The sequence below is a fragment of the Eumetopias jubatus genome, unplaced genomic scaffold (assembly GCF_037043125.1).
Source record: "Eumetopias jubatus isolate StellerSeaLion01/CBP00866 unplaced genomic scaffold, mEumJub1_p1.0 scaffold_5, whole genome shotgun sequence".
Lineage (NCBI taxonomy): Eukaryota > Metazoa > Chordata > Mammalia > Carnivora > Otariidae > Eumetopias > Eumetopias jubatus.
Genome location: NW_028274811.1, coordinates 31,733,958 through 31,759,208, shown reverse-complemented (window position 1 = coordinate 31,759,208; position 25,251 = coordinate 31,733,958). Strand labels below are relative to the sequence as shown.

Sequence of the window (25,251 nt, the reverse complement as noted above, 5' to 3'; positions counted from 1 at the left end):
TGAGCTTGTGAGTGCCAGAACTGAGTGGGTTCCTCATCCCAGGATTCTCCTTCTGTCCCTGGGGAGGTGTCCAGACCCCAAGAGCACATCTCCCAACCCCAGCCAGAGCAAACCAATTCCACTACGATTCTAATGTGCAAAATGACCTAAGGTATCTTCAGGTCCTTGCTGAAAGTGGACACTGGAAATCCTTATTGTCTGTATCTTTGGTTTGCATATGCAATAGCAATTCCCCTTTCTTTTCATAATAGATCCTAGTTAGTAATTTCCTTTGGGGAACCAATCCAGTCCATGTGGTTGGAGGAAGATAACCCCATCCCAGATCTAGGAGTTGGGTATGTCACACACACCTAGCCATCCATCTAGGATGCTCCAGTCTCGAGCATTCCATGTCCCTAGCCACAACGATTGAGTCAGGATGGGCACATGACTCAAACCAGGCCAGTGTGAAGCACTTCTGGGATTTTTTCTGCAACTCTTGAAAAAGTTCTCTCTCTGGTGGTACTAAGCCAATGGAATGTAAGCCTGGAGGCTGTCTTGCCATGAGGACTGGAAAGCCTACCTGAAAATGAAGCCAGTGCAGAGGGAAACGGAAGGTATCCACATGCAGAGACTGAGTCTTCGATACAACCTGGGCTTTTTAGTTATGAAGGCCAAGGCATTGCTTTTTGATTTAATAAAATAGGCTCATTTCAGTTTCTGTTACTCACAACCCAGCAGTTTCTCATCAATACACCCATTATCCACAACAACAAAGAATTTTTCTGAAGACTCTATGGGCAAGGCCTGGGAGGGTCTACGGTAGAGGCCCCTGACTCTAAGAGGCTTACAGTTGGGCAGAAGAAAGACTGGATCCCACGTTGCAAGAGAATTAAGAATAGGAAGCAGCCCCGTTAGCCACCAAATGTCAGTTACGCTGAAGAACACAGAAGATAAAAAGAGGGAGAGATTCCAGGGAGTGGAGCAGGGATGACGAAGAGAGTTTGGAGGAGAGAAAACATGCGAAGGACCAAACTCTGTGGTGAGGAAGCGAGGCAGTTGCAGGTCAGGGCTGAGAGTAGGGGGGCCAGGACAATCCTTGTGTGCTCTTTCTGGAAAAAATGGGCAGGAGCAGAGAGGGTTCCAATTAGGAGATAGTAGGAGGTAAGGTTGAGTAAAACATTCATTTTTTTAAAAAAGGGCTTATTTGCCACTTCTTGTATCAGAGGCAGTGCTAAATCTTGGGGATTTTGCAATGAAGAAGGCAGATGTAGTTTTGCCCTCCTGTAAATTGCCATTCAGTGAGGATAGACCAAATTGCTACTCGGTGGGAGACTTGTGTCCAAGTAAACAGCTACATAAATTAAAAGGATGATTTCTGATTATGGTAAGTATAACATATTGGAGAGGTGAAGGAAGGCATCTCAGAGGAGGTGACATTTATGCAGAGACATGAAGGATGACAGGAAACCAACTCCGCATAGAGGAGTGTGGCGGGGAGGGCCTTCTAGGCAAAGGGGACAGCTGGGCAAAGGCCTCAGGAGGGAAAAGGCCGTGATCAGTCTAGGCCCTCCGGCTAAGGTGTGGGCTGTGAGATTGGATAAACTGCTTCCCTCCACCCTCATCTCCCTCGTTCTGCCTTCTACAGCTCCTACAGAGGAGGAGGCAGCCTTCTCAGCCCTGCTCTGCCTTCATGGTTGTATGGCCCTGGAAGACAGCTTCCACAGGAACAGTGAGAGGAGCTGGCTCAAAGCCCCTACACACCACCCAGACCGTAGCCCTCTCTGTGACTGGAAAACCAGCAAGAAGAAGGGCCTGAGAGCCTCCTCCCTGGATAGGATTATGCTCGAGGCCTGCCTTCTCAGCGATAGTGCTGGAGGCTAGTGCTGGAGGCAAGTCGGTTATGCCCATTCTCCTCTGGTTTTTCTTTTGGCCAAAGGCACATTCCTGTTTGCTGTGACTGGGGGCACTGAAAGGGGAGGAGACAGAAGGAAAAGACCCCCCCCCCCCCCGTGGAACCAAATCTCAGTTGGGGGTTTGAGTACCTAATTTGTGACCAACAACCCTGATGGGACAACCAGCCTGGAGCCTGAAGGAAACACTTTAAGAAAGGTTGGGAGTAAGGAAGACTCAGAACCACTCCTGCACCCTGCCCCGGGTATCTACAGGACTTGAAGGAGCATTAGGGATGAGTCTGTGACTCACACTTCGCCCCCTGGGTGACTGGTGCCCGAAGCCCTGGGAAAGATGAGAGGGCTCTCAGAGGTTGTGCCCGTCTCAGCTGCCGTCTACACTCTGACTTTCCTTGCAAATAGGAGAGGAATAGAGGGCAGAGTGGAGAGCAGAACGGAGCTTGTCCAGGGCAGCTGAGGCTCCAGGTGAAAGCCAGCGGGAACCATCATGTCTCAGAAACTCAACCCATGGCTGAGCAGGCTTTCCCTCTCAGAGGAAAACAAGCCCCTTTTTCCATTGCCACTTCCTCCTCCCCAGCCCCGGGCTACGTCAGCACCCACATGTGCTGCTCAGATCGTGGTTTGCCACGGCGGTGGCCCAGCTTGGGGCTCAGGAAGTGACTCTCCCTTCAGTTCTATATGGGGTGCCTGTCACTCTTTCCGATAGCTGATGGCCTCTGCCGGAAATATGGAGGGCCTGGCCTTCAATAGGTCTGGGGGCAGCTCTGCTCCCACCCTGTGACGGGTCATGAGGGGTGAGGAGAAACCTGAAGAGGCCAGGTCTGGTGGGGGTGGGTGGGAGAAGGAGGCAGAAGGTGCACTGACAGAAGGGGAGGCTTGAAAGCCTGAAGAAGGACCAGGGGAGATGAAAGAGAAAATCACCCCACAGTGTTGGGGTGTGAAGCCATCTCATGTGCTCCAATTACAGATGGGGGAAATGGGTGCCAGAGGAGAACCCTGAGTCCTAGGACAGGTGGAGAAGCACAATTCTGAGACGGGCCCATGCAGAGTGAGGCCTGAGGCAGAGGGGGCCCCCTGACTCTGAAGAGGGAACCTGGCATGCTCCGATGGGATCCAGGAGCTGCAGGAAGAGACCGTGGAGGATTTGGCCAAGGTTGGGGGATCTGCCCAAGAGAGTTGGGGTCTGGGTTGCTGTCCTTGGAGTCTGCCTAAGGGGTCACACATCAGACACAGTTAGGTTGGGCCTGAAGTGGTGAACCAACCCTGAGGCATAATAACTTGGGTAGGTGGCACAGAGCATCTATAAAGGGCAGAGGGAGTGGGTAAACCCTCAGGTGGGGCTCTCCGGCTCCTTTCTGCCCCAGAGTTAATGAGCAGATGCCAGAAGAAGCTGCTGTCCTTGGACATCAGCCCCTTTGTGCTGTGCTGTGTGGCCCCTGTCCCAGGCCCGGGGCTGTCAGGACCCTAGGCTTAGAGGACAATCTGGCCTGTGGTGGCTTCTTTGCTCCCCCACCCCCAGCTGAGTGTTCAGCAAAGCTGGCTGCAGAAATCTCTGGAAGCTTGTCGGGCAGGCAGAGGGAGGGGAGCGTTACATAAGAGCCCACTGATGTGCAGGAAGTCTGGAGCAGCCTTTAGATGAGAGAGGCAGCGTTCCCATCCAGCCTAGAAAAGCAGGAATAGCAACGGCCCGTTATTTCTGGCCCTCACCACCGCCCAGCCCAGCTCCGGGGCTGCTCAGCTTCATGGTGGGTGAGCTTGCACTCCGCAGACCTGGTGGGAGGGGGAGGGAAGGAGGAGACAGGCAGCCCCTGGGGTTACCCCACTGTGGCACTGGCCTTACCCCCCCACCCCAAAACACCAGGATGCAGCAGTCAGTGGTGGGTGCTTGTTTCTTCTGATTTTCCTTAATCTCTAAATGCATTCTCTACCCCCACCCCAACCCCAAGACACATTTACAATGTGACAGGTTCTGTGCTAAACATTGGACAGGCATTTGTCTTCGCAATGCCTTGTGAGGTAGGTACCATTCTCACCCCCATTTCGTGAATGAGGAAGGGGGCTCAGAAAGGGCGGATGACTTGATTAAGGTCAGAGAGCTGGGCCAGTAGGGGAGCCAGGGGTCCAATCCAGATAGTCTGACTTCAGAACCTCCGGCTGAAACCTAGCTCATGGCAGGAACCACAGGTTCTCTGGGGGCCCAGAATGAACTGGGCAAAGCTTTCACCCTCCAAGGGTTCTGGAGTCAAGTGGAATAGGGCAGAGAGACATATGAACAGGTCATTTCAACATTTATCAAACATCTGCTCCTCTAGGCATTAAAGATACAAAAAGAAGTAAAAAGGTGACTCCCCTCTTTTGCAGTTCATGGTCTGGTGGGGGAGACAGACAAATAAACAGGCAATCACAACAGTGTGAAATGTGCTATCGTGGGGAAAGCACAGTGATTGTGGGAGCCCCTCATAGAGCTCCCACCCGCTGAAGTTCTTCGGGGCAGTCAGAGAGCCAACTGGCCATTTTGCAGGAGGCTGGTGGCGGGGTGCTGATGTAAACCAGCCAGGGAACCATGCAGTCAGTCGTCCAGGAGAGAGAGGGAGGTCTGGATGCCTCAGCACGGGGTGTATATCACACACTCCCTTCAGGGGCCTCCCAGTCAAAGGCAGAGAACAAGAACACCAGACACCCAAATTTACTGACAGGCAGCTCAGCCCAAGGGTGCATCCCTGTCCCTTGGTACAGTGTCAATAGGGCAGTCAGAAAGGCTGGATGGAAGGGTCTTGAATCTGTTTTCCTTATTTAACCAGCCCCGTATCTACTCCACCCATATGGGAATTATGTTTAGGGCAAAGTTAAAATGAGTGACAGAAGAGGAAGCTGGAATACAGAACCAGGAAGAAGAGCTTCCCTCTGGATTATCATACTGATAAGAAGAGATAAGAGGTAGGAAGAATGAGCTCCTATCCTTAGGAACGGGGTCACCTGGGTGGTTTCAGCTCAGGTCGTGATCTCAGGCTAGTGAGATCGAGCCCCCTGTCGAGCTCACTCAGCGGGGAGTCAGCTTGAACATTCTCTCCCTCTGATCTACCCGCCCCCCATCTCTCTCTCTCAAATAAATAAATAAATAAATAAATAAATAAATAAATAAATCTTTATTCTTAGGAATGTCCCAGAGGGGTGTTCCTTGTACACCAGGCAGAAGCAGCACTTCTGGTCCTGGTAGCAAAGGAAGGGATCTTTGGAACTTCTAGGACTCGATTTCCCTCTGGTCGAGCCTCAGAGAGAGCCATCGTGGCAGAATGACCGAGTCTTCAAGCTGATATTGGGCTCAAAGTCTTTTTTAAAAAAAAATATTGTGATGAAATATACATACCATAATATTTACCATTTTAACCATTTTTTTAACCTTTCTTTTCTTTTTTTTTTTTTAAGTACGCTTTATGCCCAACATGGGGCTTGAACTGAGGACCTGGAGAACAAGAGGCACATACTGTACTGACAAGGCAGCCAGGCACCCTACCATTTTAATCATTTTAAGTATACAATTCAGTGGCATTTAAGTATATACACAATGTTGTGCAACCATCACCACCATCCGTTCAGCAGAACTTTTTCATCATCCCAAACAGATTCTTGGTACCCATGAAACAAGGATCCTCCATCCTGCCCCCCTCGCACCCGCCCCTAGTAACCTCTAGTATAGTTTCTGTCTCGATGAATTTGTCTGTTCTAGGCACCTCATGTAAGTGGAATCATAATATTTGTCCTTTTTTGACTGCCTTATCACTTAGCGTAATGTTTTCAAGGTTCATCCATGTTGTAGCATGTGTCAGAATTTCATTCCTTCCTGAGGCTGAATAATATTCCATGGTATGGATACACCACATTCTGTTCATCCTTTCATCTGTTGATGGACACCTGGACTGTTTCCACCTTTTGACTACTGTGACTGATGCTGCTATGAATATTAGTGGGCAAGTATCTGCGGACTCTGTTTTGTTTTGTTTTTTTTAAAGACCTCTTTTTTATTTTTATTTTATTTATTTGTCAGAGAGAGAGAGAGAACAAGCAGGGGGAGTGGCAGGCAGAAGGAGAAGCAGGCTTCCCACTGAGCAAGGAGCCCGACGCAGGACTTGATCCTAGGACCCTGGGATCATGACTTGAGCCGAAGGCAGACGCTTAACTGACTGAGCCACCCAGGTGTCCAAGGACTCTTTTTTTTTTTTTTTAAGATTTTATTTATTTGAGAGAGAGAGAATGAGAGATAGAGAGCACGAGAGGGAAGAGGGTCAGAGGGAGAAGCAGACTCCCTGCTGAGCAGGGAGCCTGATGCAGGACTCGATTCCGGGACTCCAGGATCATGACCTGAGCCGAAGGCAGTCGCTTAACCAACTGAGCCACCCAGGTGCCCCAAGGACTCTTTTTATTCATCATCCATCAGCTATTGCAAGAGGGATTAAAGTTAGATTTAAGAAGGACTTCCCGATTCTGTACTACCAGTGACCAAAGCAGCAGCATCTCCCTCTTTTCACGGTTTTAATAACCACAGTCTCCTCCACCTCCCCTAATCCCAGCCCTAGACTGGGTAATGCCCCGAATGGCTGCGCTTGTATGGGAGAGAGGCTTAATAGGGGTCATTCTGGGGTCATAGCTATGGATGGTTTATTTTTAGGAGCTGGGTGGTGAGGGTTTCATTGTCTTCCCTTGGGCTCTGGCTATGTTTGCCACCACCACCCCCACCCCACACCCAGCTTTCTCCTTTCCCTGGCAAATCCAGGCTGTCTCCCTTTTTCTCTCCCAGGCTAAATTGGGAGTGTGAAGCTGTTCTTCTTCCCAATTTAGCTTTTGAATTAAAGTGAGAACTGAATGTGGCTGGAATGCTGACTCCCGTCTGTGTGTGTATGAGAAAGGAAAGCAAGTGAGCATGAGCGCATGCGAGGTGAGGGGATCAGAGCAAGGGCGGCTCCTCAGGGCTGCCGCTGTTCAGGGCAGACACCCATCCTCAGGTGCAGGTGAACAGCTCCGCAGAGAGACACCGAGGCTTGAAGGCTGGTGCTTTCTCAGGAGTGGAAGAATGCTACAGGGACATCCTTCGAACATTCCACAGAAATATGCCAAGGGCTTATTGTGTGCTAGATGCTGGGGAAATAGTGGTGAACCAGGTAGACGCGTCACCTGTGCTCTGGCTTTCAGTCTGGTGGGGAGCTAAGCAATGACCAAATGGGGAAAGGTGTCGGGAGGAAGAGCGGGGTGCCACAGGGACCCGGATGGGATGCGGTGGGGTGGGGATGTGGCATCTAAGCCGAGGCTTGACGTGCATGCAGGAGCTGATCGAGTGGAGCAGAGCAAGAGGGCCTGGGCAGAAGGCACCATGCACAGAGACGAGTGTGCCTGGCTTCCTCCGAGGGGGGCGCTGCCACCGCATGAGTTGGGCTCAAGAGGGCTCAAGAGTTTCCACCTTCTCCTCTTCTCTCCTCCCTGTCTTCCAGGGAGAACAAAACCAGATAGCAGTGACTTGGGCCAGAGAAGCCTGGGAGCATGTGCGTCCCTGCTGCTCATGGCTCTAAACAGTCAACCTGGGAAACAGGGAACGTGCAGGTCTCCTTCTGAGTCACCACTCAGGTCCAAGATGGACGTGGAACAGAGGAAATGGGATCTCTTTGTCTTGAGGCAAAAGTATCAAGAAGGGTCTCTGTTTGGTTTAGCTTACCAGATTCTTCCCAGGTTGGAGGTTGCTGGCTGAGTCTCTGGGGGACTTGCCCTCTTCCTACTTGATGGGAATGAGTCATGATTCTGGCTGAGATGGGAACAGGTTGAAATCTTGGCAAAGACAGACCCTCTGTTGGCAGAGACGGGAGAGAGCTCTTGGGGGCCATGCATTTCTCTGTCACCTCTCGAGTTCCCCAATGACAGGCACAGCTAAGGGATGCTAGTGTAAAACTTGCCATCAATATTTCAAGCAAACAGCATTATTTATTGATCACTCACCTGGCTGGGACAAAAGGAGAGGGTAATTCATTAGGGAAGCAGGGTTGGTGGGGTCATTTTGGGAAAGAGGTCAGGGAAAGGTAGGTCACTAAGGAGCCCCCACCTTGGCTCTTGCAAAAGTACCTTGGGATCGCAGCATTTGGAAATTAGGGTCTTTTTTCTCCTTTTTTAATCCTATAGTGCCCCAGATGAAATTAAGGGAAGGGGCAGGAAACAGGAAAACCTGGGGCAGGCCGGGGACCGCCACTGTGGCCATCAGGGAAATCATATCCAGAGACTTCCTGCGGCCAAGCGAGCTTCCCTCCCTCTGGGCCTAGCCCGCCCCTCCTAAGTTCCCTACCCCTTGCTACCTCTTGGGTCCCTCTCCTCACCTGACCTTGAAATTAGCTCCAGCAGCCCCTCTAGATGTCATTTCGGAAACCTATGTTGGGTTCCTGGGGCTGTAGGGCCCTTCCAGAGTCAGCTTGGCAACTCCCTTGATCCCAGGAGGGTGCCTGATCCTCACCCAAGGGGAGTAGCTCCCCTTTGGGTCTGACCATCCCCTGGGGAGTGTGCAGGGGGTGGGCACACAGGCTGGATTTAGGAAGTGATGGCTTGAGAATCCATACCTGCTTCATGCACCTGCAAGGATTTTTTTAAATATATATATATTTTAAGATTTTATTTATTTATTTGATTTATTTGTCAGAGAGAGAGAGAGAGAGAAAGCACAAGCAGGGGGGGCGGCAGGCAGAGGGAGAAGCAGGCTCCCCGCTGAGCAAGGAGCCGGACGCGGGACTTGATCCCAGGACCCTGGGATCATGACTTAAGCCGAAGGCAGATGCTTAACCGACTGAGCCACCCAGGCATCCCTGCAAGGATGTTTTTTTCATGAACCTCCAACTCCAGGGAGTGGGGGCATGAGGCACCTTAGGCGGACTGACTGCATGAAGATTCTCCCCTGCAGGGATGGGAATCCCACAGAGGGTGGCCTGCGCCACCTAGTGGACTTTTCGCTCCTTGCAGGCATCCTTCCGACCCTTCCGGGCCTCCAGCCTAGATAGGGTACAAGTTCTCAGGCAGAATCCAAATGGCTCTAATACTTGAGGTGCCCTCCTCCACCAAGAAGCCCTGACTCAGCGCAGAGAGGGAAAAACTAGAGAAATCTGGGAGGGAAATGACCACGAACTGGCTGAAATTTAAGGCAGTGAGGAAGCCAGCTGTGGCTCTAGCCTGCCTCTCCCTACTACTGTCTCTCCCTATTCTCATGGAAGCCACTGATATGGGGACCATGATCCAGAGCCCCCAGAAACCCTCCCTCCCGTGCTAGCCCTTTTTCCTCCAGGCTGAGCAAGACTGGCCTCAGCTCTGCTGATCAAGGAAGAGCTGGTACAGGCTGGAGCTGCTGGCTTCCCTCTGACGTCACAGCCTGGAAATCCCATTTTAAGCAGGTTCTCAGGGTGTGGGACACACACAAGAAAGGGAGGGGGAGCCAGCTGCAGTAGCTCCAGCCCTGAGGACATTCTATCCAGGGACCTCAAGTGTCCCCAAGACGGCTTGAGCATGGGGCACAGGGCTAGACCTCAGCTCCCACTCAAAAGCTAATATCCCTTGATGCCCACTGGGGACCCAGGCAGTGATCAAGCATCCTCCACGTTAGCTCTAGCCTCTGTTCGGACATCTCTTCCCCACTGCCCTGGTCTAGAGGTCTACTGAGGCAGATGGGAGACGGCAGGTGGTCCCAAGGAATGAGATAGAGCAAGATGTCACCTAGCCCCAAATGTGTCCCACCAGCCCCTCCCAGGAGGCTTGCCCTCCATCTCGTTGTCACCCTCCACCTCTCCTCTCCTCCCCTGCACCACAGGGGCCAGGCCCTGAGCCGAGTTCTAGGAGACTGACTCAATGTTTCCATGGCAACGGACCAGGGAGCTTGGAAATCTGAGCATGTTCCTGTTGACACAGAGAAACCCAGATGTGCATGGAGAGCCTGGCATGGGGAAACTGGCAGTGACCTCCTTAGCCACCGGTCCCTGTGGGGGGGTGTATCTGCATGCGTGTGCATGCACGCGAGCAGGTGTGTTATGCAGCAAATGGGATTTAGGTTAGAGAGGGCCTAACCTGGTTTCCTGACCATATGGTAGCTGCTAGCATGAGACTGCAACATCTTGCTCTCTGGAGATCTTTCTCGAACAAGGGAGTCTCTCCCCTGAATTCTACCCTGACACATCCTCCCCTTTCGGAGAGAGAAAGGGACCAGTTTGCTCAGAGGCCAGTGGTGAAAGGAATGACCTTCCGAGGTCTGTCGCCCGGGGGATTTCAGGGAAGATGAAAAGGACGTTTCTCGCTTCGCCTCCACCGCGACCACAGCTCAAGTTCTTGGCCAGTTGGGCGCAAGTGTGGTAGGAGGACATACCTCTGTCATGCCAGGGAAGGGACAGGGAAGTCTGCAGACTTTCTGCAGACCTGGGGCCGGCCCGCACACACCCGGTGCCCCAGCCCATGCTCCGCCTCCTCCATTTCTCTTCCACAAGGCTGTGCTGTTTCTCCTCTCCCTTCATCCTTCCTCCTCCTTGCCTCACCTCACCCCCCCCACCTTTGCCTTTGTTTTTCTCTTCCCATTCGGCCTCCGCCCCTCTGCCATCCTTTCCCTTCCCCTGCGCACTGCCTTGCAGGTCTCATTCCTAGCTGCTTGTGCCCCTTGGCCCCCAGTGGCCTTGACTCTACCTCCCAAGGACTCAGACCCCATCCGCAGCAACCTCCCTCCCTCTCTCCTCCAACGCAGCCCAACAGCCCCGGGGCTCAAGCCCTCCCTCCCGGCGCCACAGGGACTGCCTCTGTGGCCCCAGCCTTTGGCCCTTCTGTCCCCAGGGTCAGACATGCACCATGAGGCTGGTTCCCCATCACCACCTCTTCCCTCAGCCTACCCGTCTCCTCCTTTCAGAGTCTCTGGCTCACAGCTCCCCTCCAACATTCTTTGGCCTTTCTAGACACTGTGGCCATCCAATCTCCCTGCCCCGCCCAGCCGCCTCCAAATCCTACCTTCTCTTCCTGGGAACCTCGTGGGGGTCTTTGTCGTTAGAGCTTACACGGGCACTTTCTATCAGGTATCAGAAGGTCCACTGGGGGAAGAGGTCTCTGGGCAGGGTTCTGAGGGACAAGACCCCCTTGAGGTTGGGGCCCCTAGCCCTTAAGTCCTGGTCTCTCCTCTCCTGGCTGTATCTTTTTTTTTTTTTTTTAAGATTTATTTATTTATTTGAGAGAGGGAGAGCACGCGTGCAAGCAAAGGGAGTAGGAGCGGCAGAGGAGACAGAGAGAGAATCCTGAAGCCGACTCCCCGCTGAGCATGGCTTGCTCCCAGGGTCCTGAGATTAGGGCCTGAGCCGAAATCAAGAGTTGGCTGCTTCACCGCCGCTTCACCGATGGAGCCACCCGGGTGCCACCCCCCCACCCCCCCCGCTGTATCTTGAACCTCCAAACCATTTTCCCAGACTGAACCAGCTGAAGCCCATCTCGAATCTTGGGAGATCAGAACTCCTGGGGCGTGCAGTCCAACCTCTTCCCCTCTCCCTCCCACAGCTGGGCCCTGCTTTTCACTTGAGGTCCTTCTCACATGTGGCCTGGGGGGCCAAGAACAAAGCACAGAGGCTGAAACACATGAGGCGCCAGAATTTGGTTTATTGGCTCATCCGGTGCCAAAGGTCCAACGGGCACCCTCTTTCCACAGAATTGGGAGCCCTTGGGCTCCTAAATTTCTTTTCTTCTTCACACACTCCTCCTGGCCCTGACTGAAGCCATGGCAGAAGCTGGGGTAGAGTGTGGGGCAAAGCCTGGGCTCATAAGAGCCTGCTCACATGGGGCCCAGTTTGCTTGGCACAGGAAGAAGGCTCTGGGGGAAAGGAAGATGAGCCCCCAGGTGAGGAGGAAAGGAGCTGGCTCAGCAGGGGCCTCTGCAGTGGGCCCTGGGGGGTGGAGGAGCCCAGCACAGGGGCAGCGCAGGAATGGGAGGAGGCTGAAGGGTATCAAGGGCAGAGGAGGAGGTAAGAGGTCCTCAGAATCCCATCCTCTCAGGGCCGGCTGGCGTCCTCTGAGGGTCTGAGGGTAGGAAGGAGGGCTGAAAGCAGGGAAGGGCCAGCCGGGGCTTGCGGTGGGGGGGGTGGTCGCTGCTGCCAGGAGTCCTTTACCCCAAATCCCCCCCACCCTAGACCCAGAAATACACACACACACGCGCGCGCGCGCACACACACACACCCCTAGAGCCCCACTTCTTTTTAGCGGGGCATGTAGCACACAGCCCTACCCAATGCCCCCAGCTGCAGCTCTGGCCTGGCCATCCTGGTCCTTTAAACGCACATTAAGGCCCTGCCCTCCATTCACAGGTGTGGCCTGGAGCCCTTGGCCAGGTTCTGTGAAGCCTTCCCCACTCTCTCCCAGGTGCCTTCGGGCCCATCTCTGGTCATTCTGGACTGTGACTGCCCCCACACCGCACCCCAGACAGAGCAGTGGGGGCATGTGAGGATGGCCATGGTCTTCAGCAAGGCACTGGGTGGGTGGGGGCAGGACTGGAGCAGGGAGAATAGCAAATTGGGCTCTAAGGAGCCCCCACCTCCTTGGGTGGCTCAGTCCTCAGCAACTCCTCCAGCCTCTACCCTCCACCCCCACAGCAGGGCCTCCTTCCTCTTTTCCAAGACCTTCCAGAGGAGTGGTCACTGGGCAGGCAGCCATTGGAGGGGTCCTGGGGCCTGAGACACTTGGGCTACTGGCACAGTGTGGACCAGGGGCTCTGCAGCCTGGAGGGGGCGGGGTCAGGACCTCAAGCCAAGTCACCCCCACCAGAGGTCTTCTTCTTGGGCCGGGTCTTCAGTGTCTTGGAAGCCAGTGGCTGTAGGAAGGAGGGAGGAAGTCAGAGGGCTCAGCCGAGGCTCACATCCCCTCCCCCTGTCCCCAAGCTCTGGCCTGGGCTCTCACCTCAGTTTTGGGCACTTTTTTGACCGGTTTGACCCGCTTAGGGGCCTTGTCTCCCATATCGTCTTCAGAGGTTTCTGTCCGGGGATCTGCCTGGTTCATGCTAGACCTTAAACTCAGGGCAGGATCATCTCCTGCTTTGGGGGAGCAAAGGAGAACAGAGGTCTGGTGGTTCTCCCACCTGGCCTCCATGTCCTCATGGTACGCATCCCCTGACCTCCCTGTGCCCAGCCCAGGGCCCTGCCTGTACCTAAGTCCTCAATGGTGTCCAGGAGGCTGCCGGGGCTGGGGCGGAGCCGGCTGTCAGGCCCCTGCAGGGGCAGTGCATCCTCGTCCCGGATCAGGGTCAGGTCCTGCATGCTGAAGCTCCGCAGCTTCTCTGAGAGCACCCCCTGGCCCTAGGGTCACCACCACGCACCGGGAGAACCGGAGGAAGGGGCGGGGTGGAGATAGAGGTCACCAGGGAGCACGCGCAGCTTTCCCCACATTGTCCTCACCCCATCCCACAGCAGCACTGACAGGCTGGGGCCGCACCTGCCGTTTCCACAGATGAGGACACTGGCCCGGAGAGGGAATCACATAGCCGGGGGCTGGTAGAGCCAGGCCTGCACCCCTGAGTTGCACAAGCCCCAAACCATCACAGCCCCAAGGACAGGGTAGACGCAAAGGGGCTTGGCCAGGGGCATGAAACGAGCAAAGTGGGGTCCTGGGAGCCCGGGTCTGCCCCCCATCTCACCTTGGCAGCAGCTGTGACCGCGGCATTGGCGGCCAGGTTCAGGCCCCTCTTGCCCACCCTCATCATGGTCTCATAGCTCTTGTCTCGGGCCTGTGTGATGTACTCGTCGATCTCCTGAGGGGTTGGAGGGGAAGGAGCAGGAGGTGAGGGGTAGGCCCCACTGGCCAGGCCCTGCCCTGCCCTTGTTCACACCTGGGCAAAGGCACGGCCTGCTCCAGGAGGCCAGGGCCCTGCCAGATCTCTTCAGGTTCTGGGCACCCACAGGGAGAGCCAGGAATGCACACGGCTGCAGGCGCTGGGCTGCCTCGGCCTGGGGCAGGGAAGGAAGTCAGCCGAGAGTGGGGGCAAACCTTCTCCTTGTTGGACAGTGTCGGGTGCACGAACTTGCGGTAGAGCACGCTGGAGCCCTTGGTGTAAGGGGACAGAAGCCATATCACAAAGGCGATCTTGAGCTCAAAGTAGAAGGGGAACCTGTTGGTGGGACAGAGGCGAGTGGCAGAGCCTGGGATAGGGAGTCAGGGGGTGAGCTGACCCCCTGCAAGACCCGAGCTGGCCCCCACCCCTTAGTGCACTGGGGTCCCCACGGGGCTCGGGCGACCGGGCATTTCTCATCTGCAGGCGAATGGGAGGCTCGGTGGGAGCCTTGAGACTGCAAGTGCGACGGGTGAGAAGTGCCCCCAGCAGGAGTCCCCCTCGGCAGTGGCTCTCCGCACACTTCATTCTTGGAGTTCCAGGCCTCTTACTCTGACAGAAGATTCCTACTCCTCTGTCCTGGGTCCACTCCTGGGTCCTCACCCCCTTCTCTTCGCGCCCTCCCCCCATGAGGAAGACTCCCATCCCTTGCTGTCATGACATGCCTCTTGCTTTTAAGCATTGCTCTCCATTCCCCCGCTCCTTCTCCTCAGGCCACAGACTCCTTCACATCTCCTACTTCCTCACAAAGCTTTTTCCTTTGTTTGTGTCGAGAAGCATCTATGCTCTCTGTCCTCAATTTCTAACCCATTATTCTTTCCTAATCTGACCCCACTCAACTTCTACTACAACTGTTTTTCTCAAAGGCCACTGGCCCTTACAATCTACAAAGGCAATCATCTTTTGTCCTCTACTTCTCCATAAAACTGTCCTCTCTTCGTCCTACGATGTTCTATGTTGTGTTACTCCTCTCTTCCAAGAGGCGTGTGCTCACCCGATAAACATTTTTTGAGCTCCTGCTGTAAATATACATATAGCAATTAAGACATTCTCTGTCCTCCAAGTGCTCGTAACATAGTCTAGTAGTGCTTCGAAATACCAGCCTCGAAAGTTTGTAAGATTGAATCCTATTTTACCAACAGGGAAACTGAGACCTACAAAGCTGTAACCTGCCCAAGGTCACACAGCAAGTCTGGCAGAAGCAGGCTGCCTGAATTCTATGGTGGTGCTTTGGCTGCCACCAGAAAGAAAGGTGGGGGCTATGTCTCTCGTTCTACTGATCAAGTCAGGCCTGTGTGGAGAAGGGTGGACATTCAGGACCCCATGGAACTGTGGGGAGACTCCACACCAGCTCTCAATCTTTGGTTTGGCTGGTGGGGTAGAGAGTCTAAACCCTGGGCCCTGGGGTGCAGGGTAAGGATGCTGGACCTCACCAGGAAAGCACGATATCCGTGAGTGTCTCAGCTGTAGTGAAGAAAGCAAAGACGATCCAGTACATCATCCATTTCACCTGAAGGCACAGAGGGCAAGTGTTAGCTGGGGCCTCAGGGGAACACCCAGGAGCCTGTGTCCACTTGCCAGCTATGGTGAGGAAGGGACACTCAGGATCTCAACTTTGTCTGTGGATCCCACCGGGGCTGGGGGAAAGGAACACAAAGGAACCTTCTGGAAGCAGGGTCTCATTAGTGCTGAGGCATCGGTACAAAGTCACTCCTGTCTGTAACGTGACCCACGGTCCTCCCCTATCTCTGCCATGTGGGTTGGGTGGGAGATGAAGTGTCACAAACTCACATATTCCTTCACGTTTTTTGTCTTCACGGCCTTGTAGGAAGAATAGGCTGGGTACAAGGTGCCAAAGATGAGCCTAGGGAGGCAGGCAGGGTTACTGGTCCCCTCGGCCAAGAGCAGTGGCCTCTCCCTCCCAGCTCTGCATCAGTCAGTCCCTGGGTAGGTAAGGGAAGGACAGAACTCCAGAGTGCCACATCAGCTGGACTGATGAACTCAGATCAGTGGTTATGGTCAAAGTAGTTCAGCCTCGGAATACACAAGCACGGAGGCCCCCAGATGGTAAGGGTGATGCCTTTTCCCCTTTATCGTTCCGGTTTTCTCCAGGCCCTTAGGTGAAGAAAGACCCAGAGGCCAGAGGGTCCAATGTGGTCTCTTTAGCCATGATCGTTGGTTATGCATAAACATATCATGGGGAGCGGGAGGGGTCTGGTCACCGCCACAGGTGTCTTCCTTCTATGGATACAGTGCTCATTCATACCCATCTGCCCCTAACCTCTACTTCCCTGTCTCAGAGCCGGGCTGGGTAGGGCCAGGCCTGTAAGGGAATGTGACACCGTCTAACAGGGCACTCTATGTGGCAGTCAGAGGCACCGCTGTGGCCCTGGGGACCTGGGGACCAGAGGGCACAGGGGCAGGAGGCCCTAGAAGGGCAAAAAGGTTTATTATCTCATGTAAGCAGCCTTGGGACCAAGCTCAGTGGCGGGTGGAGGGCGCTGGGCTTGAGGCCCTGGCTGGAGTCCAGCCTGGTAGTGATCCCATTAGAGACCACATACAGGACACAGGTGAGTGAATAAGAGGAATGATGCCCCCAGGGAACTCATCCAGGTAAGAGAGAACAGCCACCCTGAAGGCCACCGGGAGGTATGAGGCCCCAGGATTCCCTGGATGGGATGGGGGAGGAAGAAGGGAGACCCTCGTGGGTCTAGAGGGAGCCAGAACACAAGCACGTAACAGCACTGAAGGGAAGAAGGCAAGAGGGAGGGAATCCTGGTGTGTCAGCCCCCCCACAGTGATGGCTGAGGGGCAGGGTCCCAGCCGGGGCAGGGGTTGGCTGAGGCCCATGCAGAGCCGCTGCCGGGCCCAGCTCCTTGACAGTGTGTGGGTATTGCCTGTGCTCACAGGGACCTGCCTCACAGAGGCAGGATACTTCCCAACTGACCTGTGGAGATGGGGTGGGAGGGTGGAATCCTCAAGGACAAAGTGTGGGGTGTGGGAGCAGGCTTCCCTCCTGGGGCCGGGGTGGGGGGGCATAGCTCCACAATGCGGCTGGCATTCTGGAATGAAGGCCACCTAACGGTGTCCCCTCTGTGGCTTTTCACAAATCCAGGCTGAACACACACGTCCTCTCCCGGTTACCTCCCACACTTTGTCTTCCAAGCATCTCTGCTTCCCAGTACCCAGATGTCCACCCCGGGGTGGGGGGGCCTCCAGAGAATGTGCCCTCAACTCCGGTGTCCTGAGAGTGGAAGAGGAAGGCAGCCAAGGCTGCTAGCTATGGCCCTAAGCTATGGAATGACGAGGCCCTGCCTCGCTCTCCACTCTTCCATTAGCCCTATCCTCGAAGGGAGATGAGGGCCCAGGTCTGAGTTGCCCCTCCACCGGGGATCTGCTGGGTGGGGGAGGGGACATGCCATCTCCCCTCATAAATCAGGCCATGCTGCCCAGCCCTAGGGTGAAGGAGGGCGAAGGAAGGCGAAGGAACAGGAAAATCAAAAATAAAAGGTGTGAGAAGCCGGCCGTGCTATGGCTCTTCTAATATTCCCCCCTCCGGTCCTGGGTCCTACACCCCATGTCTTGTCTCCGGGGACCCCAAATAGGGACGATGTGCCTTTAGTTGACTCTGTTGTACGAGGCCCCGGAGCGGTCCATCCAGGGCTTCAGCACCCCTCACCCCCCATCTATTCCCCATCCCCCTCCCAGCCGGCCGCGCCCCGCCACCGCCGCACTCACACCACCAGGCGAGAGATGATCCAGGACACCATGGCGGGGCCGGGCGGGGCGCGGGGCGGGGAGGACCCGGCCCGCGGCCGAGGATGCAGGTGCCGGAGGTCGAGCGCCCGCGGCGGCAGCAGGAGCTGCAGAAGCAGCAGCAGCCGCAGCCAGCAGCCGCAGCAGCAGCCGCCGCGGGGGCCGCGGAGCGCCGAGCAGCCGCGGTTAAAGGGGAGGTTCCTGCCGCAGCGGCGGGCCGTGGGCGGCGGCGGCGGCTCTTAAAGGGGAGGCCCCGGCGGCGGCGGCGGCGGCGGCGGCGGCGGCGGCGCGCCCCCCTGCACCTGCTATCACCGGGCATGCGCCTTTGACCCTCAGCGCTCTGCCCTCCTCTAATCGCTTGTTCCTCTTTCTTGGATTCCAAGCCCTGGTTTGAGGTCCTCAGAGGCCTTCAGGTTCCATCCTGACATCCTAGCCCTCCTCCCGCCTTGTCCACACCAGGCTGAGGAATACTAGCTAGGACTTACTGAGTACGTACTGCCAGGCCCTGAGGTTAAGTGCTTTACCCGCATTATTTCACTGAATCCTCACTACCATTCCATAAGGCAGAGGTTATAATTATCCTCATTTTGAAGATAAGGAAATGGGGCCCTTAGGGCAGTTCAATAATTTGCCAAGGTCACAAAACCACTAAGTCATGCTAAGATGCAACCCATAAAGTCTGCTTTAATCAGGCCACTTCTCCCAACTGCTGGCCAGCAAACTGTCCTCCCCCATTCCAGGCCCTGTAAAGACACCCACCCAACAGCTCCTGAAGTCAAGTATAGCGGCACCTGTCCACCTTACCCCTTCTTGGCCATCACCAATCACCCCAGTTGAAGGAGAACCCATTCCCCCCGATACGCTTTTTTTTAAGGTTGTCATTCGCTCAGCTTTGCAGGAGAATGAGCCCATGCTCTCAAGGGGAATACCCCAGGGGCAGACCCTCTTTAAACAGAAGGGTTGGAGGCCTGACGTCTAGGCTGGAGATGGGTCCAGGGGCTCCAGTTCCACCCCCATCAGCAAACACTGGCAGCAGTGTATGCCCTAATTCTGAAGACATTTATATCCAGAATGTAGGCTAGCCCGCCTCCTGATTTTCACCAAAGCAACAAAGCTCCAACCTCTGCAACCCCCTTTCCTCCCCATTGCTTTCCTTTCCTGTCCCATTTCAAAGCTTCTGCATTCTTTAAGTGGAGGTGTAAGTCTTCTGGTGATCACAGCCTCGACCCGTGCCCACCCAGGCTGAAAGGACACGCTCCGACTCTGTATTTCAGTTATGGTCCTATTCAAACTCAGTATCCTTGAACCACACAATGGTCTATTTCCACCCTGATAATTGTATTTCCAGGCTCAAACACTTTGGAAGATGTTTTCCAACAGGGTCTGGAGAAGCAGCCTCTGATGACCTCTCTTGCTATTCTTTACAACTTCCTCTTCAAAAGGCCTTTTCTAATGGGAATGTAGTCTGTCCTCAATGCTCAAGCCACTTTAATTACTGCTTGATTAAAAAAAAAAAATCCCATTTGGGTCTTTCCCCACCAACTCTGAGGTGGATCCAGGGCCACAATGTTTCCTATGTGGGCAGCCAGGCCTTCTGCTTTGAGGAACCCCATCACCGATGGCCCAAAACCTTGCTCATGCCATCCGCCACCCCCCTCATTCCTGACTGCCCCAGGAAGGTCAAGACCTCACCTTTCCCATTCCATGCACACATCATAAACTATGGAAAACCCATATTTTCTCCCACCTTCTAACTCAAGTGACCTTTTCCCTTCACCCCCCCAAGCCCACAAACCACAATGACTGGCACTTTCCTCTCTCAAAAAGGCACCAATTCAGGAAGCAAAGGGTAATTGGAAGCAGCAATGTAATGAAGATCTGAAAATGAACCATCCTCCACCTTCACCCCGCACTCAACCTGCTTTCGCTTTTCAGAACGGCTGGCACAGGAAGAATTTAGTCCACTCCAAACAGATTTGTTAGATTTTTAATAAGAACATGGAAATCCCAATCAGCCCTTCAACAAAATTAAAATACAGAAAGTGAAATTAAAAGTATTCTACAGTAAATGACTTTTATTAAAAAAAAAAGTAACTGTGAACATATAAACAAGCCTGCAGGGCACTACCGTACAGCTGGAAAGAAGACAGATACATTTTCCAACGTATCTACGGGCCAATGAGTTCCATCACTTTCAAATAAATTCTTAATAAAACTCCACGGAGTTGGAAAGTTTTGCAGAAAATATTTTTGGACAAAAAACCCAAAAAACCAAAAAGCCTCATGTAGGAAATCAAACTTTCCTTTGCATTTGGAAGTGTAAGAGGAGTCCCAAGGGAACGCTGGTAATAGGTGAAAATGGTTCCTGCGTCACTGGTGTGTATATTCATAGGACACACCACAGGTCAGACAGGACAAAGTTCCTTCTCAGTTGGCTGTTCCCTCAACAAAGGACTGAGATGGGAGGGGAAGAAAACTAAAAGAATCCTAAAAAGCCAATCCTTTTAAATTCTGCTTTGGCTGATTTTGTGCTATAACGGGCAGTTGATTTCTAAAAATCATATTTCTTCAAAGATTTTTATCGAAAGGAAGACTAAATGTAATGTGCCTTTCCTCATAATCCAGGAAAACAACTGTGGTATTTCAAAAATTCTAAAAATATCTACTTTCATGAAATAGTAACTATTTCACTACAAACCTATTTTTCACTAAATACACACATTTCCTAATCCTGGAGCCTCCTGGGAAAAGCAGTGGGTTCTCCCCGGGTCCTGTAAGACTCCAGTGTTCACGGGAGAGATTGTGGGGAATGGCTTCACCCCGTCTCCTGGGATGGGCTGTGTCAGAGGTCACGTGCAGAGACACTGTCAGGCTTCCACCAGGCATGTTTAAGCAATTACCCCCTATTTGTACCAGTTATGGGATTCCCCCTACCTCCAAACACATTCCCACTTCACTAGGCACGAGAGAAAAAAGAAAAGAAAGGTGTGCCCACATTCCCGGTTTCCATGGATCTCAAGTCACGAGAATGTGCAGGAAAGCCCAGCAACGTTCCGGCAATTCAGAATTCCAAAAGACCACAGGATGGGGATGTGGAACCCTCGGCTTGGAGTCTGAAACTGTGTGTGTGAACAGTGCAACTTTCCTGTGTCAACCTTCAGTGTTGAGGCAGCGTAGAAAAGAGTGGCTGGAGTTTGTAATACTGACCACACTGGCTCCAAGTGAAGGGCCTCTGCTCCAACAGAGAAGCCCGCCGTTCCCTGTATGTGTTGTGAGTGAAAAACCTGCTTCACAGGGGAGTCTGGAGTTTCTCCACGCCTAAGACCTTGCCAGTTTGGATTCATGAGCCTTGAGGGTGCCAACAGCATCTTTCACTGCATGATAAATGATGTTCTTCACCTGGGGAGAGCAATCAGCAGTCAGTTCATGACAGCCCCATGTTATATTCTCAAACAAAAATGTGTGTTTTTTTTTAAGATATTATTTATTTGACAGAGACAGAGAGAGAGAGTGCGCACATGTGCCCGAGCAAGAACATGCAGGGGGAAGAACAGAGGGAGAAGCAGACTCCCCAGTGAGCAAGGAGCCCGATGAGGGGCTCGATCCCAGGACCCCAGGATCATGACCTGAGCTGAAGGCAGACGCTTAACCAACTGAGCCACCCAGGAGCCCCACAAAAATGTATGTTTTACACAGCCTATAAAGCCTGGTGGTTAATGAGGAAACCTCTCAGCCAGGACTGCATACTTCCCAAATCAATCCCAAAGATGATTTACAAATCACAGAGGATATAAGGTATATAATCAAAAAAGAATGATGAACCCATTTGAAAGGCTATATAATCACACTTTCATCTATATGCTTAGTAAGTGCTGGGCATTACCGCTAGGCTTTTTACGTGGACTTTCATTTCATCCTTTCCACAATCTTAGGAGGTCAATCATCATTTTTACACATGAGAAACTGAGGAAACCAAGGTCCGGTAGTTAAGAACCTTGCCTAAGCTCCTGGAGCTAACAGGAATGCACTAAAACAACAGTGGGCAGGTCAGATTATTGGAAATTTTTTCCCTTTGTGCTTGTACGTATTTTCTTATTGTCTAAGAGGAACACATATTATACATCAAGCAGGAAGGAACACTTAGAGTCACTAAAATAACAGGCTAAAAAGAATTTTAAACCCAGATAGTGATAATTTCTGGGGAGGGAAAGTAAGGAGACAGAATGGGGAAGGGTACACGGAAGCTTCAATAATGTAGTTGTTCTGTGTGTCCTGTGTGTTAATGCTGTTTATCTGTATGTATAGGATGCTTTAATTCTTACACTGAGTGATGGGCACACAAGCCCCCTTTTGCTATTCCTTATTAAATTTTTGTACTCATTCAACAAATATTTACTGAGTACCTACAATGTATCAGATATTGTGCCAGGGAAAAGCAGGGAATAAAATAATAAAATCCCTGCCTTCGTGGAGCTTAAATAGCTTACATTCTAGTAGGGACAGAAACAAACAGATAAAATACATAATATGTTAGTGAAAAATACTACAGAAAAAAATAAAGCAGTGACAGAGGACTGAGAGTGTTGGAGGTGACATGTCCCAAGTAGAGAGACCTAAAGGTGGTGAGGTCTGAAATGGCGGTAGGCCTGCAGAGTTGCATTTTATCTACAGTATCAATGTTACCTGTTTATCCCCATGATTGGACTTTGTCTAAGAACCTTTATGGTTGAAATGTTCTACATGTTAAAAAAGGAATAGCCAAAAAGATCAGATCAGGGTTGAAGGTGACTGAATCTACTGGCAGGAGGCGGAGAGACTGTGTATTTGGATTGCTGAAGTTCTGCCTGGGGAATCTTGCTTCCTGATTCTTCTTTTCTTTTTTTAAATGCTACTGCAGCACCCAATAATTCTTAGGGACATGGACTGCAGTCCTCTCAGGACTTTAAGGAACTGATTCTGCACAGAAATGTGTTGTGAGAAGCAGCTCTGGGGAAGTGCCCTTCTTGGAAACATGCTTGGAAACACACTGCCACAGAGCTTTCGCCACCTGACTGGGAAAAATCAGTCTGGTCAGTTATCAGCACTAAATACTGTATCTCCCAGGGGCAGAGAAATAAAAGGTGATGGCGGAAATGATTACGTTAAAAGGTGAGTGTTCTCTAAAAGCGAGTGTGACGAGGACCGATGCAGAATGTGTGTTCTTTGTATGTAGCCAAGTAGGAGATGGGGAGACAGGGCAGGAGTGAAGGAGTTATTTACCTGCAGTTTATCCTCATGGTTTGTATGAGTGTTAGAGAGATGCCTGAATTCCTGCGTCAGGCGGAAACAGTGCTTTACGTGTTCTGGAGATACAAAGTCTTCTGCTACTTTTATGCAACTGTATAGATTGTGCACCTGGGAGGGGAAAAGTACAGAGGGAGAAGAGCCATTAGAGAGTCAGCAACACCTGGAAAATGTCTATGCTATAGTTTTTTTTTTTTTAAAGATTTTATTTATTTATTTGACAGAGAGAGAGAGACAGAGAGAGCACGAGCAGGGGAGGAGCAGCAGGGAGAAGGAGAAGCAGGCTCCCTGCTTAGCAGGGAGCCTGATGTGGGACTTAATCCCAGGATTCTGGATCGTGACCTGAACTGAAGGCAGATGCTTAACTGACTGAGCCACCCAGGCACATCTATGATATAGTTAAAAAAAAAAAAAATCCTAAAACTAGAGAAATACTTCTAATATTCCATTTTCATAAAAACAAATGCAGAAAAATTACAAGGATAAATTTATATATGAAAATGTTAGTAACTACACAGAAAAAGATCTGGAGAAATACATACCAAACTGTTAACAGTAGGCTACCTCTGGAGAAGGCAGGATGAGGGGACTGAATAGGAGTATGGCCCAGGTAGGGGAGCTGCGACTTTCACTTATTAAAAAATGGTCTCCCTCATTTAAAAATTTTTAAATGTACAGGGGCGCCTGGGTGGCTCAGTCATTAAGCGTCTGCCTTTGGCTCGGGTCATGATCCCAGGGTCCTGGGATTGAGCCCCATGTCGGGCTCCCTGCTCAGTGGGAAGCCTGCTTCTCCCTCTCCCACTCCCCCTGTTTGTGTTCCCTCTCTCGCTGTATCACTCTCTGTCAAATAGATAAATAAAATCTTTAAAAAAAAATTTTTTTTTAATGTACATTTAAAATTACACAGAAGAAAACTAAAAAGCAAAAAATAACTTGCAGTTTAAGAACAGCCAGTCCTTCTGAGGGGAGGGGGTGGGGGGGATATGGTAGCCGGGTGATGGGTATTAAGGAGGGCACGTGTTGTGATGAACACTGGGTGTTATATGCAACTAATGAATCGTTGAACACTACATCAAAAACTAATGTACTATATGGTGGCTAACTGAACATAATTAAAAAAAAACAAAAACAAAACCCCCAAAACACCCAGCCAGTCCAGTCCAGCCCCTTATAACTCTTGCCCGAGTAGTAAGAAAATCAGAAATAGGGAAGCCCATGGAACCAAGTGGAACCCACCTGGTGTGGGGCTCCAGCAGGTATGAAGACAGCATCTCCCAGGAACTGAACGATGGCCCAGCCTTGCACACCATACTCTTCATAGAGTCGCTTACGGAGGGTCTGGTCCAGGTACCAACTTTGGTCATGAATTGGGTCATGATCAGGGGGATTCTCTTGGCCTTGCTCTTCTCCAACCTGAAGCCAAACCCAAAGATGGAACAATCAATACATAAATAACAGCATAAATCCAGCTTGCTGAAACAATGTCCCTAGTGGGCCAAATCTTCTGCTTGTTCTATTCAACATCCTCCAGGTGTGGATTCAGGCCTTCAGGGCCTGACTGATTCAAGGCCATTTTGACAAAAAGTACAGGTCTTCATTTTTATTTAAAGATTTTACTTATTTATTTTACAGAGATAGACACAGCAAGAGAGGGAACACAAGCAGGGGGAGTGGGAGAGGGAGAAGCAGGCTTCCCACGGAGCAGGGAGCCTGATGTGGGGCTCGCTCCCAGGACCCTGGGACCATGACCTGAGCCAAAGGCAGATGCCTAACGACTAAGCCACCCAGGTGCCCCCAAAAGTACAGGTCTTTAAAGCCAAGAGACTCCACTGGAGAAACCCTAAGCAGGCTGTGTCAGCAGCAACCCCAGACGCTTAATCTGGGAGCTGGGAGCCTACCCAGGGGCATACCTTTCGGAGCAATTCCCGGATCTTTTCTGCATCCTTGGCTGCATAGATGTGCCACAAAGCACCAGGCTTCTCCTTTCCGTCGTGAATCCTCTGCTTTGTCACCTCATCAGCATCCCCCTCATCAATTGTCTTGAGTACTTCTGAAAAGAGCACAATTACTTTTCAATGTAACCAGCCATTTCAGTACCTCTGAGTAAAGCGAAATGTCCAATTCAAACAAGTTTAGTCTCTACTATTCTCCATCTCTCTGGAGTAATATAAAGCAGAATCAAAGAATCAAAACTCATATTTGTCTAAGCTTCCTATACACAGGAAGAACAATCCTAAATCTTCCTTACTTAATAGAAACTCAGCATTTTTTGGAGGTAGTGTTTTCTTTTAAAACATATTTCCTGCTCAGACTGTGTAGCCACATCTTATGTTCAAATGGCAGGTCATTTCATTTCCTGCTCTAAGTAGACAGAATCCATACACTTTCTCAAGACCTCTTCAAACTCTAGGGTTCTATAGATTTAAGGCCATGAAACGTAAAGCTTCTCTGGCAAGTTAAGAGGGTAGG

The 25,251-nt window shown here is 51.9% G+C and overlaps 2 protein-coding genes across 7 annotated transcripts in view; both read right to left on the bottom strand.

The window, feature by feature from the left end:
• Positions 1 to 11,508: 11,508 nt before the first annotated feature.
• REEP2 (receptor accessory protein 2) lies at positions 11,509 to 17,595 on the bottom strand. 5 transcript variants are annotated; one of them, XM_028103604.2, is made up of 8 exons: positions 17,482 to 17,595; positions 15,535 to 15,607; positions 15,177 to 15,253; positions 13,902 to 14,022; positions 13,552 to 13,665; positions 13,066 to 13,213; positions 12,819 to 12,952; positions 11,509 to 12,732 (listed from the first exon to the last, which is right to left on the bottom strand). In XM_028103604.2, the coding sequence occupies exons 1-8, from the start codon at positions 17,511 to 17,513 to the stop codon at positions 12,664 to 12,666; spliced, it is 768 nt and encodes a 255-aa protein (XP_027959405.1). In that variant the 5' UTR covers positions 17,514 to 17,595; the 3' UTR covers positions 11,509 to 12,663. The 5 variants fall into 5 exon arrangements, with proteins under 5 accessions (XP_027959405.1, XP_027959406.1, XP_027959407.1 ...); XM_028103605.2 differs by having other exon boundaries at positions 12,819 to 12,949; XM_028103606.2 differs by having other exon boundaries at positions 13,066 to 13,207.
• A 1,877-nt stretch (positions 17,596 to 19,472) lies between these two features.
• The window catches only part of KDM3B (lysine demethylase 3B), a 65,555-nt gene continuing 59,776 nt past the window's right edge, over positions 19,473 to 25,251 (bottom strand). For both annotated transcript variants that reach the window (XM_028103488.2, XM_028103489.2), the window contains 4 exons: positions 24,693 to 24,832; positions 24,019 to 24,195; positions 22,759 to 22,893; positions 19,473 to 20,898 (listed from right to left, as the gene is read on the bottom strand). In XM_028103488.2, the coding sequence (XP_027959289.2) occupies positions 20,818 to 20,898; positions 22,759 to 22,893; positions 24,019 to 24,195; positions 24,693 to 24,832 (533 nt within the window). In that variant the 3' untranslated portion in view covers positions 19,473 to 20,817. The remainder of the gene's footprint in view (positions 20,899 to 22,758; positions 22,894 to 24,018; positions 24,196 to 24,692; positions 24,833 to 25,251) is intronic.

What these genes read in the sequence shown, in the direction of transcription:
- REEP2 (XM_088023619.1), bottom strand. Translation starts at nt 15,930, where the DNA reads ATGCATAACCAACGATCATGGCTAAAGAGACCACATTGGACCCTCTGG. An exon ending in ACGGATATCGTGCTTTCCTG is followed by an intron (nt 14,023 to 15,176) that starts GTGAGGTCCAGC and finishes TCCCACCAACAG; the next exon opens with GTTCCCCTTCTACTTTGAGC. An exon ending in GGACACCATTGAGGACTTAG is followed by an intron (nt 12,950 to 13,065) that starts GTACAGGCAGGG and finishes CCCCCAAAGCAG; the next exon opens with GAGATGATCCTGCCCTGAGT.